This window comes from Myotis davidii, unplaced genomic scaffold (assembly GCF_000327345.1).
Source record: "Myotis davidii unplaced genomic scaffold, ASM32734v1 scaffold575, whole genome shotgun sequence".
Taxonomy (NCBI): Eukaryota; Metazoa; Chordata; class Mammalia; order Chiroptera; family Vespertilionidae; genus Myotis; species Myotis davidii.
The window spans coordinates 6,399,248-6,415,267 of record NW_006290306.1 but is presented as its reverse complement, the minus strand read 5'-3'; the positions used below and the strand labels follow the sequence as shown (position 1 = coordinate 6,415,267).

The window sequence follows — 16,020 nt, the reverse complement described above, 5'->3', positions numbered from 1 at the left end:
ATACTATAACAGCATAAATTATCTAATGAGACATACTAGGTATTCTAAATTATCACAATCGACCACAATAAAGAAGTGAAAATATCAACATCTTAACACATTACTGCCAGCAGGATGGGTATTGAGTGAGAGTTAAATCAGTACTTCGGACACTAACAATTAAACATAGACCTAGATTTCAGTGAAAGAATTCTTTAAAGAATTTTGTCTTGCTCTGACCCTGGGAAAATTATTTTAATCTTGGTCCAACTATTATCTCTTTCATTGCAGGTGAAAATTGAGCTGCCAACACAACTCCATGAGAAACCCCATATTCTCTTTACTTTTTATCATGTCACTTGTGACATAAATGCAAAAGCAAATGCCAAAAAGAAGGAGGCTCTGGAAACATCAGGTACTGACAGGAAGCAATCTGAGATAGCTTTTCATCTCATTTGTTGGACTTGAATTGGAGAGTATTTTAAAAGCTCTGATTTATTCCATTTTTAGGGAAGTTTTATAATCATAATAAATAACTGTATTGTTCCCTTTCCCCATGGAGGTTTGTACTCAAAAGTTTACTCTTTGTTGTTCCCCTGCACAGTTGGATATGCGTGGCTTCCTCTGATGAAACATAATCAGATAGCTTCTCAAGAGTACAATATCCCAATAGCTACAAGCCTGCCTCCTAATTATTTACGCTTTCAAGATTCTGCAAGTGGAAAGGTACTGAATGATGTATAATTTAAGAGAAAGAAATACATGAGCTAAATGGCATGAGGTTATCTTCTTTCTGCTATTTAAATGAACCCAACCATGTAGTTATACATCCATTATAATTATGAATCAAGTGCACCTACGATATTTCAAAGATCTTGTTTACTTTATGACCAACAGAAATGATCTATTAGCAATGATCCCTTGATACCACACTGGTCTCATTCACCAATATTGCCAGGTGTATTTGCATCTTTTATTTTCTCTATATATAGATTATGGATCAGGATGGCAAATGAACATACACTAAATAACCTATTTATCTGCTTTCTCTCAGATTGCCACAGTAACAGTAACAAACTCTTTTTTGTAGCAGGGCGGGAGTGACGTGAAGTGGGTTGATGGTGGGAAACCACTTTTCAAAGTCTCTACATTTGTTGTCTCAACAGTGAATACTCAGGTGAGCATGGTGTCTGAAATGTCAGTATCTTGTCCAACAGGAGACTCACCATTTCACAGGGTGGCAGAAGAGCTGGTGATTGAAAAGGAAGAATGTGCCCTACCGGTCTAGCTCAGTGGATGGAGCTTCAGCCTGCGGACTGAAGGGTCCCAGGTTTGATTCCAGTCAAGGGCATGTACCTTGGTTGAGGGAACATCCCCAGTAGGGGGTTGCAGGAGGCAGCTGATCAATGTTTCTCTCTCAACAATGTTTCTAACTCTCTATCCCTCTCTCTTCCTCTCTGTAAAAAATCAATAAAATTAAATTTAAAAAGAAAAAAGAAAAGGAAGAATGCATAATTATATGCCTCTCCCAGGGGAAATAGAACGTCCTAATCCATAGAAGTCCAGGCACCAAAGTACCAGAGTGTATTTGTCAGGATGACACCTTCCTTGGAAGATGGTTTGCTTCCACTGACAACACCCAAGTGTTAAAAATGTGAAATGTTAAAAATAAAGACTTTGGACCTTTACCTGAAGACTAACTCTAACTCCCAATGCCCAACCAAAGCTTTCCTAATGGAAAGGCCCTGAGGTCAGCAGAACTGCCTCTGATAACTGCCTTGACCAACTTCTGGCTCAGTGACCCTGGGCAAGTCACTTCACCCAGCATTCCCTGTTTCCTCATCAGGAAAAGGATAACAATTAAGTCTCTCTACCCAAGGGTGTGGTGATGATTAAAGTGAGAAATTACATGTGAAAGTATTTCATGAACTGCAAAATGTGATACAAATATAATTATGATCATTGTCACATTACCACAATGCACCCCTCCCCTTGTGAGGCATATTTTACCCCAATGTGAGCATATTCCTGGCACCAATTATAAACTGCAAAGCAAATGATCACAAGTACCTAGAACACGTTTTTCTCTTTCCTTAAAGTCTCTGTATATCTGCTTTTTGATTTTTGTTTCATGCCACTTTAAATTTAGTACATACGTAGTTGCTAAGAAAAAAGAAATAAATTAGGACCACACATAGATCGTATCAAAACTTCTCTCAGTAATCTCAGGTGCCTCAGGCCAAATGTAATGGTCTTTCCCAAACCACAGATGGCCTTCTGGAATTGACAAATAGACCAAGAGAGTGTATCTGACCCCTCAGCACAGAATTTAGAGAATTTCCAAAATGCCACTCTCTTTAGTAAATACCATTAAAGGGTGTATCAATATGCAGGGGCTGGCATAACAAAATACCACAGATGGGGTGGCTTCAACAACAGACATTTATTTCTCACAGTTCTGGAAGTTGGAAGTCCGAGATGAAGGCATCGGCAGAGTTGGTTCCTTCTGAGGCCTCTCTCCTTGGCCTTCTGGCTGTGTCCCCACGTGGTTGTTCCTCTGTGTGTGCACATGTCTGGTGTCCAAATTTATGCTTTTATAAGGACATCGGTTATATCAGACTAGGGCCACTCTAACTGTCTCACTTTAACTTAATTACCTCCAAACACAGTCATAGCCTGTGGTACTGAGAGTTAGGATAACAACCTATAAATTTGGAAGAACACAAAGGGTAAGAGTCATGCTATATCATGATGTTAGTGTGAACTTCCTAGTTTTTTATTAGCTCTGGCAGTTAAGTCTGAAAAGATCCCTATGCATTCCTCATATGTGTTATGGAATATGTAAGAAAAATTGATAGCAGTCTGTGGAAGAAACAGGAGCAAGAATATGAAAGAAGGCAATTTAAAAAACAAAACAAAAAATGTAGAAAACCAAGGAAAGTAATTCTCCAGCCATTATCATGTAGCCGAGAAGGAAAACAAATCTATGAGCATGAAATAGGGAAGAGAGTTGGCTTCGTAGTTTATTTCAACTCTAGCCCTCCATGAGAAGCGGAAATGAAAGCTGTCATTGACGCTTTCATAAAGCACTTGCACATGGAGGCATCGATCCTACAGAAAGGCTGCCTCCCATCACCGTGATTGTTACACAGTTTACATGTCCTCAGAAATAAACACTTTTATTTTTGCTGTTTCAGGATCCATATGTGAACGCATTTTTCCGAGAATGCCAAAAAAGGGAGAAAGATATTTCTCAGTCACCTACCTCAAATTTTGTCCGCTCTTGTAAGGTAATGTGACATGCAAATCATTTCAGTGGTCTATGGGGGAGAAATGGGTCAAAGGGACCTTTGTAATTTTCATTGACTCACAAAGTAAGAGCTAATTATCATTGAAGATTTTTAAATGCCTTATCAATGAAGAGAGTCAATTATTTCATTTCACAATTCTGTCCGTGGATTAATAAACAAGCATAGTAGGTGTTTCAAAATAAGAATGATTGAAAATTAAAGCCAATTGATTTTAAATTCGTTTTTAAAATCGCATTGCCACATTGCCCCCATGCCTGCACACCATGCTAAATGCAGTGAAGAGCAAGTTCTGAAAACCATCAGCAGAATAGGCTTTCATTTAATCAGTGCCCTTTTGTTTCCTGTTGGTTTACTACAGAACTTATTGAATGTGGAAAAGATTCATGCGATCATGAGTTTTCTGCCTATAATCTTGAACCAGCTCTTCAAGGTTTTGGTCCAGAATGAGGAAGATGAAATAAGTACAACTGTGACCAGGTATCCATAACACAGCCTCAGGAGAAGAGATTTTTTTAATCTGTGGTTACACAGAAATTTGATTATAACTGAATGGTCACCTAATTGTGTATGCTTGCCTTTCATTTGAACACATATCTCTAATTTAAGTATTTCTTACTCTTGATTTCTAATCATCTGTTGTTATAATTTGAGTAAAATATTATGTCTTTTTCAGCTTTCCTTTGTGATATTTAATTAAACTCTTTAATTTGAGGTAATTATAGATTCACATGCAGTTGTAGGAAATAATGCAGAGAGATCCCATATTCCTTTTACCCAATTTACCCCAAAGGCAGCATCTTGTAAAACTGCAGTACAGTAGCAACTACCAGGATATTGACATTGATAGACTCAGAATACAGAGCACTCCCTCTCCACAACTGTTTCCCTCTCATCCCCACCCACACTCCTCATCCCAGGTAACTACTCAACTGTTCTCCACCTCCAAAATTTTGTCATTTTAAGAAATAAAGAAATATATATATATATATACATATATATATATAACTTCATCTATGTATCTATACACATATCTATGACATATCTATCTCTATAGCTACCCTTTGGGATTGTTGTTGTTTTTTCTTCACTCAGATTAATCCTCTGGAGACTCATCCAGGTTGTTTCATCTATCCATAGTTCCTTTCTTTTTTTTATTTCTGAGCAGTATTCCATACCACAATATGTTTAACAATTCACCAGGTTGTTTCCAGTTTGGGGTAGATTTGGGGTAAATATAAATTCTCATATCACTAAAAAAAATGACCAGTGTAATTGCTGGGTTGTACGAGAGTTCTCAAGAAAATGTTGAGTTGTTTTCCACAGTGGCTGTACCATTTTACATTCCCAACAGCTCTTTTTTAAAAATATTCTATTTTTCAACTCTTCTCACTTTATGTTTATCTATGCTACACATTCTGCCAACATTACTAATCTGTCTGGTGACTTTGGTAATCACAATTTCCTCTTCATAGAGATCATGTTTTGAATTATTGAATCATCTATTCCTAATGTTGTTTTTCAATTAGTCACAGCATTCCAGAAATAAAATTACTCTTGGCATTGACATGTTTGCAGTACCTTCTGAACTCACAGGCATATGATTAGCCTTTTTCAGAAGGAGGGTCTTTGGCCTTGGCTGTTTGTTTGGGGGTTTTTTAATATATTTTTTATTGATTTCAGAAAGGAAGGGAGAGGGAGAGAAAGAAACATCAATGATGAGAGAGAATCATTGATCAGCTGCCTCCTGCTTATCCCACACTGGGGATGGAACCTGCAACCCAGGCATGTGCCCTGCACAGGAATCTACCCATGACCTACTGGTTCACAGGTTGATGCTCAACCTCTGAGCAACGCCTGCCAGACTCTTTGGCCTTGTTTTTACTAAAGTGGAGCCATGAAGCTCTGGAAAGTGAAGGCAGCTCTAACAGTTCCATGACCAGCCAGTTCTAGACACAGATTAAAAGTCCCCAGCTCTATCTTCAATGGGTGCTGTTATAGCATGAGTATATGGGTCTGTGTTGACAAGATCCCTAAGTATTTTAGCTGATAGATCTGTTGAAATTCTGAGATATTCTTAAACACAACAGCTCCATATGGAGTAACTGGAAGTGTTCATGTGAAAATACCAACCCTTACCACCACTGCTATAGAAACCCTGTCCCAGCTAAGGGTAGGGGAAAAAAGACTATACATCTTAACCTAATTACTTTTTCCAAAAGCATTGACATATAGTGCCTCTAGGTTGGAAGTGAAGCCCTTTAAAAATGAATATGATCATTCAAGGTTAAAGATCTTAAGTTTTAATCGGGCACTGAAAATGATCCTTTTCCCAAGAAGACGGTGCCAGCAAACACAGACACCATAATAGCACATTCAGCTCAGGCAAAAAAGAAATCTTCACTGTGATACGACAGCCATAAGACATTACTTACATCTAGTTTTTAGAGATTTCAAGCTTGGAAATGGCTAACAGGTACTATAGATATTAAATACTCAATATTGAAGGGGTACAAGGGATGAAGGAGAGTCTGAAATTGGTTCATTCATTTATTCATTAACTAGTAAGTACCATTTTCAAGCACTCCTGTGACAAACCCAGTGGAATTTTTCTGCCTTCTCCAGAAAGGCCACTGAACATCTCTATTTTTCCAGGGTTCTGACTGACATCGTCGCCAAATGCCACGAGGAACAATTGGACTACGCTGTCCAGTCATACATTAAGGTATGAAATCACCACTTGGACATTGGTCCTATGTCCTTGTGCTGTGTGGCTTGTCTCATTTCCTGTCTACATAAGTGGGAAGTTTTTCTCTTTAGCTGGATGGTGTCTACCATAGTAATACCAAGCATTCCTCTTAGCTACTTAGAATTTCTTCTCTTTGCATTGATGGGCTAGATGTATTGTTTGAATGTATAAGTGAATAAATAACATGTACATGTACAAATGAATATTTATATGGTGGAAAACAGCCAAAAAGTTTGAGCTAGAGAAGAAAAATATTGTCCTTTGGACGTCAACATTATAAGAAATGAAATTTCTGTGTAAATTTAAGGAAGATTTTTTTCCTGTTGGTTTGTTGAATGCTCTATGTTTCTTCTATAATGTTTTCTTAGCTTTTCTTATTGTTTTCTCAGGCATTTTTTCATTTTCCCAGTTACTGTATATTTGTACCTGCTTCTGGTATGTTAAGTCCTTTATCCTCCAGCATGAACCACTAGCCCATTCCATCAACTGTGCACTGCTTCTTCCAGTGTCCTTCAAGTTTATATTCTCATTTCCAGTTGGCCTGTGAATTAATGCCCGTGAACTTGCGATGATGTTTGCACATTATAAATCCTGTCTGAATGTCATCTTTTTGAATGAAAAAAAATAACCCAACCAAAGATAGCTTAGTTCACTTTATGATGCATAGAGGACCTAAATTTCTATCTTCTCTATGCATAGGTGAAATCTTTTTGAGACATAGACCATTTTAATTAAAATAATGTATTGCACTAATACATATTGATAGTCATATACCCATATATTTTAGATGTCTAGAAAGGCGACTAGAAAAGAATTTAAGGGTTTTTTTATGCTAGAAACTTGGGCGGGGGGCGGTTGTGTTTTTCTTTAAAAAAAAAATACCTGTTGTTAAAGGAAATAATTAGAAATGTCATTCTGGAGTGAACCCCTCTGAAATACCATCAGTGAGAAATGTTTTTATTACAGTTTTATATTAATATATTTTCTACCTGCCCGAAATGTTAGATCGTTTCCCAAATACCTAACTTTAAGTGTATGCCCAGATGCCAAAAAATCATGTTACTTCACAATCATTTCCCTTTGCTCTAATTTTACTCAATATGATCTACATTTCATTTTCAGAAAGCCAGATTCTTAGATTCACCTATAAACGCCTTTTTAATTTGCTCTCTGTTTAAAGATAGAGTTTTTGCATGCTTTATATGGTGCTGATTAATTTATATTCAACAGAACCATCTACTGAACTTTTACTCTCTCAATGCTTACCTCAATTTTCCATTCACTCCTCAAAGGCATTGAGACAAAACAAATTCTCCAGTCCACATTACACAAAGTCCTCTTCATTTCAATGCAGTTATTATATACCTTATTCCAAAGGAATCATTGAAAATTACATTAAGAACCCACTGGTGTTGTGACATTTTTGTGACAGTCAAGTCTAGATCTTATGAGAACCTTAACATCAGCTCTGAGACTCCATCTGTGACACTCTTGGAGAAGTATATTGGCAATGCATCCTGGTGTGGTCTTTATTTCTAACCAGGATGTTTGAAATATCCTGATGAGATCATTTGATTTTGTAATAGAAGGCTGCTTATTTAGCTTGCTCTGACGGGGTTCAAATTCGGTTAAATAGTTAACTTGAGCAGTCAGCTTCTCTGAACCTCACTTTTCTCCTCTGTGAAGTGAGATGGGATAGGCCAGATGAACCAGCTCTATGATTCTGTGATTGGACTCCTGTTGTAGTACATGGTTGACAGTCGGACCTTGACCAAGGAGTCTGATTTTTTTTTTACCTTTGGTGGGAAACATTATTTAACATGTAGATAGATATTAAGCCCCACAAGTAGGAGTGTAATGACAACTGATGATCTGTTACCTACATATGCTTTGATGTCCTTGAGAGATGTGATATTTCAATGCAATTAATATTTATTCAGAAGCAAACTAAACACCATTTCAAGTTCAGTGGTGCTAAATGCTGCTAACTCAACCATCTATGGTATCCAAAATACACACATACACCATGTCTTTTTCAAAAATGTGTGTCTAAAGTTAATCTAATGAAATGCCATGGGCTACAGAAATTCATGGAACTGACATGTGATAGCCAAAATTGTAAAATAAGAATATTTCAGAACTAGTCATAATGCCCTTAGGCCTAAATGACTGTGCATGATATTAGGTGGTTATGACATTACCCTCACATGAGTCATGATCAAGGGGAAAAATCATATTACTCTTGACTTCAGCTAGTTTCATGTATCTCTTAGCTTTTCTTTCTCTTCTGGGATGAACTTGGAGAAGTCAGGCCCCATCAGGACACTTATCTGTTGATGAACAATGAAGTTCAAACAAATAATTACAGATCCAAATTTGAATGTGCCTCTGCTTTGAGTTTCTTTCTTGCCTTCACTCCTGATTATAATGAAGTCTGAATTGTGGATATTCTGAAAAAATGACCTCCCTTCAGGCAAACCAAACTCATTAGTAAAATAGTGTAATTCAGTAATAAGCATTTTATATTTGAAATATACATGTAAAAATTGATGTTACTATCCTTAAGATAGATGAAGAAAAACTGAAAACTAAAACCATTATATGCACTCAGTGGTGCATGCAAAAACCAATCTTTTGAGAAATAAAAAAGTGAGTAGGTGTTATCTTACTGATGGCCAGTGTTCATGATTCTTTGATGCCTGTGCCTAAGCATGAGGTGGTAGGCCCTGGGCATGTGGGGAGCTCACCTACTGGCCTCTGGAAGGCACCTGCTTCCCCACTTGGCTATTTGAGTGGGTGCTCTACCCTTTCAGGATGAAGAAATGCTACCATGCCACCTGTTACCAGTGGAAGGAAGGAGAAGGGGAAATGTGTCCTAAGTAGGTGGGTCAAAGCCCTCCATGTTTCCTTGAACCTGCTAAATTGCACTCTCACTCTTCCTTTGATTTCTACAAAAAGAGTTTCAAGGAGAGTTTAGGTGAGCCAGGCCCTACCTGTGCAAAGCCATAAATAGGAACAGGTGTGTACTGCTCTTCTCATTGGGCCTTCATTTATTTCATGACAAAATCTGGTATGAGCAGATAGTTTTGAGTTATGAGTTATTCATGGAACATTATTTTTGAAGTGCTGTTTTTTTAAAGCATCTTACTTATTTCACTCTTTGGATTTTGTTCAGTTCGTGTTCAAGACCAGGGCATGCAAAGAGAGAACAATACATGAGGAACTGGCTAAAAATGTGACTGGTCTTTTGAAATCAAATGACTCAACAACAATTAAACATGTCTTGAAGGTAAGGAATTGAAAGATGATTCTTTCATTATTAGTATAAGGTTCACTCTCACCCCCAAGAGGTGATAGAATCCACTGATTTTCGCAGATCATTTCTCTTATAGTTTCTAGCATACACATATTGAAACTGTAGCATATAAAAGCATTAAGCAAGAGAGGTCTATGTCAACAGAAAAGATCATCTTAAGAATAAAATGGACCTCAGTTAAGTTCTTTAGCCTAAAGACAGAATAAATGTCTACAAAGAGTTACCTCAAACATTCTTCTAAGTGTAATAAAAATCAAGTGTGTTGAGTTTATTAGGCATATTATATACCAACAAAAGAATTAATGATATGTTAATAAATATATTGACAACAGAGAGGAAGCCAAGAAACAGCCACTCTTTAACACTAAAAAGTTGAAACAATAAGGCAGGGATGGTAAAAAGTTTATGAAAAGACAGCTCTAAATTATTGTAAAAGAGTGAACTTAGCCCCCAGCTTAATTAATTATCTATCATGATAGGACCCTCAGCTTCATGATGCAACATAAATGAACCTCAAAACAGAATTTGTTGAATGAAAAAGGCAATCACAGGAGAATACCTACAGGATGATTTCATTTACATAAATTTAGTGGCAAGCAAAACTAAATTTATTTCTTCAATGTATGATATTGGTAGCAAAATTATGAAGTTAAGCAAGGGAATGACTACAATAAAATTCAGGATTGTTTGTAGTGGAAGGGAGGGGAAAGAGAGAGGATGGGGGGTGCATTATTTAAACTGTACATATACAACATAGACTTTTTTATCTGGGATGAGTATCACCCTTTTACCCTTGGACCTAGGAAAGAAAAGCCTTCATCCTAGTGCTTGCTTTAGTCTTTTCTGACTGAGCCCCACCCCATGGGCAAGGATATAACAGTAGCCAAGAGGAATGCTCACTGGGAGCTCCTCCCATGCCTTCTTAATATTTGAGGAACCCCAGAGCCCCCGCCTCATGGGCTTACAGGCTTCCTCGCAGGCCTACTTAGACCTCATTCCTAAGTCCCTCCTTCACTGGGAAAATCTTCCTGCCTGAGTACAACCCTAGAACCAAGTGGGGAGCAGTGTGCAGTGGAAGAGAGAGACTAGTTTGTGGACACTTGGATGTGCAGGCTGGACAGTCACACATGAACCAAATCCCTCTAGGTGCAGGACTGAACCTTGGGTGACAAGAGGCTATAGGCCAGGGTTCTTCTCCCCTGAGAGCCCCATATTCTGGTACAACATTCCACGTTGTCATGGAGTTATGTTTGTTAAGGTAGGATGATCAAACTTTGTTAGCATGAACTTTGAACTTTAAGACTTGTAGCTTCAATTTTTTATCTTGCCTCTGCCCCTTAAAATATTCGGGGTGGGCCTGCTAGGGTATATTTTAATATAGAAAATTTTACTTTTGTTTAGATAAGTGAAACAAATAGAACCTCATAGATAAATACTGCATAGGACTATTCTTTAATTAGTCATCCCAAGTAAACTGGCATCTTGTTTTAAACATCTTTGAGATGACAGAGAAACTGAAATGTCTGCTATTTACTTTTACCATTAAGACTTTGGTATAGATCATCCTAACACTTATCATTGCTCTGATGGATTTACGTTCAAAGAACACACTGTAAGATAAAGTTTCTATAATATTACATGATGTAAAGAACAGAATTATCATTATTTTACCATAGAACAAATTTCTCACTGCCTTTTCTTTTCCTAACAGCATTCCTGGTTCTTCTTTGCAATTATTCTGAAATCCATGGCACAACACTTGATTGACACAAATAAAATTCAGGTAAGATCATAGGTAATACAATGCTACCCAACAATTATGCTCATGAGCATGCTGTCAGTAGTTCCATTGGTATTTGCTTTGTAAACCATAGCAATATATGTTCATTGCTTTTTAAGTAGGAGAAATGACTGTGTGTCACTTTAATCTCCATGGTTTTCCTTCTTGCAGCATGCAAGGCTGGGTACTCAGAATCTTAGAAATTTAGGCGCAGTCTAACATCGATTTTTGTGTTTCTATCTATAGTGAAATATGAGTCTAATGATAAAGTTGACTTGTAAAGATGATTGAATCTTGACTTTCTCATGAAAAAGGGGCCATGTAAATTCATGAAGTAGAGCCTGAGATGGGAAGTCTCAGCTGCCTGGACTTCTCCCTTGTGGGCAGGAGTTCAGGCAGCAGGAGTGGATTCCTGGACCTAATGCTGGTCTTTAGGGACCCATGGAGTTTCATTCCATGTAACACATGTATACTCCTAGCCACACCATTTTGCATCTTGTGGCAGAAATCTCTTGACTCTGATGTCCCACTGGTGCCCGCTGTGGCAAATGCTGAGACCATGAAGTAAAGACTGGCTGGTACAAACTTTCATCTATGAGTAAGATCTGAAGACCTAACATAAACTATGGTGATTATAGCAGATGATGAAATTTGCTAAAAGAGAATAACTTAAATGTTCTCATCAAAAACAAAAATGACCAAACAAAAAAAAAAAAAGATAACTATGTGAATTGATAGATGTGTTAATTAACTAGATGAGGGAAATTCTTTGACCCTCACATATAAATGTATCAAAATATGATCTACACTTTAAATATCTCACAATTTTATATGTCACTTATACTTCAATAAAGCTGAAATAAAATTTTAAAAAGACTAACTGTATCTCACTGCTTATAAAGGACATTTTAAGCCAATATTTGTACTCATTTAGTTACTTAGTCATTCATTGATTTCTTAGAGTTGCTAATTGGGGGATTTTTAGTTTAAAAAAAATCTAAGTACTTGATTTTTCACTAAATGTGTCTAAGAAAATCTAGACCAATATTTATTAAACCATTAATAGTATGTACTTCCTGAAAGGGAAGGGAGGGGAATTACGATGTGAGAGATAATATAGTCAATAATATAATAACTATGTATTGTGGGTGCCAGGGTTCTAGACTTATCAGAAGGATCACCTCATTTATATATATATAGAAGCCTAAACAATCTAACAACTAAACAACCGAATGACCAGTTGACTGGTCGCTATGATGCGCACTGAAAACCAGGGAACAGACGCTCAATGCAGAAGCTTCCCCTGGTGGTCAGTGCACTCCCACAGCCAATCTCCCGCAGCTGGCCAACCTCCCACGATTCCTGCCCCCCTCACCTCCGCTGGCCCCAATCAGAACTGGGTGAGAGGGCCCCAATGGGCCCCGATCACCGACCAGGCCAAGGGACCCTACCCATGCACAAATTTGTGCACCAGACCTCTAGTAAGTTATATAAATGTCTAATCACTATGCTGTACACCTGAAAATAATGTTGTATGTCAACTGTAATGGAAAAAAAAGATGTGAAAAATGTTACATGTTTTAATAGCTTGCAATTAAAATATGTTATAATTTACTTTTTAAATGAAAATTTTATTGGCCAAAGGAGAAGAAAACATTAAATGAAAATTATGGAAATCATGACCTTGAAATTAAAAGGGCTTCTATTTTATTATTGCATTCAAATTTCCAGTTTATTTTTTTTTCAGGCTTAGCATTTCATATGCCACATTATAAAGAAATGATCTATTCTTTTCTTAGCTTTCTCGGGCTCAAAGGTTTCCTGAATCATACCAAAATGAATTGGACAATCTGGTCATGGTCCTAGCCGATCACATGATTTGGAAATATAAAGACGCCCTTGAAGAAACAAAAAGGGCCAACCACAGCATCGCCAGGTTTCTTAAGGTACAGTGATGAGGTGCAATTCCGTTCAAGCCCCCATGCTAACAGGCGTGAGATATCCTCAATGTTAATTGATTCAAATCTTCATTTTTTATGAGTAGTCACAACTAACACTGTTTGATGAATACTTTTATCTATCTTTCCTACTTGGAATACTTTTTATGGGTTGGTTTGTTTTTGCCTGTCTCCCCAAAACTTCCTGCTGTTTGCACCCTCATTACACTTAAGAGAGTCTGACAACAGAATAAGAAAGACAGTGAGCAGCTCCCTGAGAGGAATCTCAGGAACTCTTTCCTTCGCTCCTCAAATTCAAGCTGCCTTACCTGAAAGAAAGGCTCCTCTGTTGAAGGAGACTAGTGAGATTTTAAAAGGTTTTTATGACCCATCTCTGCCACCCCTGTTCCTTTCCAGAGCTGTCCAGTACAGGAATGGAATTGCTAAAGGAAAATAATAAAATGTAACTCTTGAAAAAATAAACACAAGTAAAAGCTAAAACTTTCTATAGAAAAGGAAAAGGCTCTAATATTTAATTGCAAAGCTCTAAGTGATGTTGTATAAAATTGATTAATATGGGTTTGTAGCTTTCTGATATAGCTAACATTTTAACTAGTTGCCATATGTGGACAAATGCTTAAACATACTTGAGAGGTTTTTAGAACACTCAGGACACAACACATTTAGTTAAATGTTATTTTATTTCAATAAATTTCATTATCTTTTCAAAATCTTTAATGATCTTTAAAGTAAAAATGTTTTAATTTAAAATTTTATCATTTTTAGCGTTGCTTTACGTTTATGGACCGGGGCTTTGTGTTTAAGATGGTCAACAATTACATCAGCATGTTCTCCTCTGGTGAACTCAAGGTAAGAACCAAGTGCAGGAGTGACTGCTTTCTCAGCTATGGCAGTATAAATAAATAAATTGGTCTCTGTATATATACGCCTAAAACATCAACTTATCCATTCTCTGCATCAAAAAAATAATATCTATACCAGTGAGAGGCAGTCTTGTAAATGGTTCATCTAGCTGCTGAGAAAGTCTCCCAAGTCCTTCCTTAATGGGGAGCAAGGGAGAGTGGAATGAAAGGGTGTACATTTCACTTCTATGTCCTGTGGGTGGAGAAGAAATAGTTCTTTCCAGCTGTAGTTCTTATATAACTCTAGCTCAAGACTGTGTTTTTTAAGTACTGAAAGCCCCAGCTCTGGAAATGCTTCAATCTTGGGCAAAATGGACAGTTGGCCACCCTGCCTAAAAAGGAGGTACGTTTTGGGAGACAGGCAGGAAACAGTGCTCTAGACAGGAGTGGTTCTCAAAGTGAGGTTCCTAGGCCAGTGCAATAGAATCTCAGAACTGAAGTCTGTATTATATTAGGACTTTCAGGTGACTTTTATTTATCAAGTCTGAGGACCAGAGTTTAGTATGGCATATGCTGAAGAGAAATAAGGCTGGGCCAGGTCATGAAAGTTGTTATCAGTGAGGGTTCGTTGGGTTGCAAGCAAAAAGTTTACTCCAATTTGAGTAAAAGCAAATTTATTGGAAGTTCTATTGGGAGTAAATGGCATCAATGTAAAGAGCTAGACTTGGAAAAGAGCTAAAGCACAAGAATAATCACCAAGAAGGAACCATTTAGCTAAAGTCTGCTGCTGCTTAAATGATAACACTCTTCTTGATATCTGCTTTCCAAAAAGGAAGTGTGTGGTCAGCCTGCGGTCACATGCCTGCCTCTTAGCAGGAGAGACAGGGCATGTGAATTAGCAGTTCCTCATTAAACTTCCTTTGGGAAGAAGGTAAGTCCTGAAGAAGAAATTACCTAGGTGTTGTAAAATAATAACCAATGTAGAACAACCAAAATTAAAAATGTTCATCTTATAGCCTTTCATGTCATGCTTAGGAATCTGAATATTATTTTTCTTAGCAGTTTTGATCAGGAGAGCTACCTAATTACGTATCATGAGGTTTTGAGCATCCAATCCTCTCTGTAAATAATTTTTGAAAGAATATTCTTCATTAATTCTCCAATTATGCATGAAATTTGAAGAATGTCCATTTAGATACAATTCCAGTAGACCTAAATTATATATTTTTTCAAAGACCAAACAGAAACTTCTCAATGAAGAATAATTAACATATAAATTAAGTATGCTCTTCTTCACTTTGATGTATGAAGGATTGAGTCAAATACAATCATTTGTAAATTGCAGTATTTTAAGTGATTGACTAAAATTACCACAAAATATAATTCTGTAATATTCTGTAATATTCAAGTGAATGAAATATATTTTATTTTGTTGGCTGATATTAGCAAATATAATGAACACAAGCTGAGTCTTAAAAATGTATTACTTATCTTGCATGAGAGTGAAAACAGAACAGTTATGAACGTGCTGGTTGTTTCTATTTATGTGGCTGTTCTTAGCTCGTGTATTACAGTTGTCTTAGACTATGTCTAGACTCCATTTATCACTGTGCTATTCAAAACATTATTGAAAGAACAGGCCTGTTTGCAAGAGTAGGGAAGAGATAGAATTAATAATGTATCCTGAAACAAATGGCATACGAAGAGAGATTCACTTTCATTTTTTACTAGGGGCCCGGTGCACGAAATTTGTGCACTGGGTGTGTGTGGTGGGGGGGGAATATCCCTCAGCCCAGCCTGCCCCCTCTCACATACTGGGAGCCCTCAGGCATTGACCCCCATCACCCTCCAATCACAGGATCGGCCCCTTGCCCAGGCCTGGGCAGGGGACACTCATTTCCCCCCAACTGGTTCTGTGCCCCCAGCCCAGGCCTGATGCCTCTGGCCCAGGCATCAGGCCTGGGCAGGGGACCCCCAGACCCCTCCGGTTGCTGGCTCTGCCCCTTGCCCAGGCCTGATGCCTTGGCCAGAGGCGTAGACCCCCATCACCCTCCGATCACCTGATCGGCCCCCTGCCCAGGCCTGCGC

General features: G+C 37.7%; 1 protein-coding gene across 1 annotated transcript in view; it reads left to right on the top strand.

Annotated features, from left to right (window-relative positions):
- Positions 1–16,020, top strand: part of DOCK10 (dedicator of cytokinesis 10) — a 133,040-nt gene that overhangs the window by 74,901 nt on the left and 42,119 nt on the right. The window contains exons 20-29 of the mRNA XM_015563669.1: positions 271–394; positions 584–705; positions 1,070–1,156; positions 3,177–3,269; positions 3,649–3,767; positions 5,943–6,012; positions 9,212–9,325; positions 11,064–11,135; positions 12,932–13,078; positions 13,856–13,939. Coding sequence (XP_015419155.1) covers positions 271–394; positions 584–705; positions 1,070–1,156; positions 3,177–3,269; positions 3,649–3,767; positions 5,943–6,012; positions 9,212–9,325; positions 11,064–11,135; positions 12,932–13,078; positions 13,856–13,939 — 1,032 coding nt within the window. The remainder of the gene's footprint in view (positions 1–270; positions 395–583; positions 706–1,069; positions 1,157–3,176; positions 3,270–3,648; positions 3,768–5,942; positions 6,013–9,211; positions 9,326–11,063; positions 11,136–12,931; positions 13,079–13,855; positions 13,940–16,020) is intronic.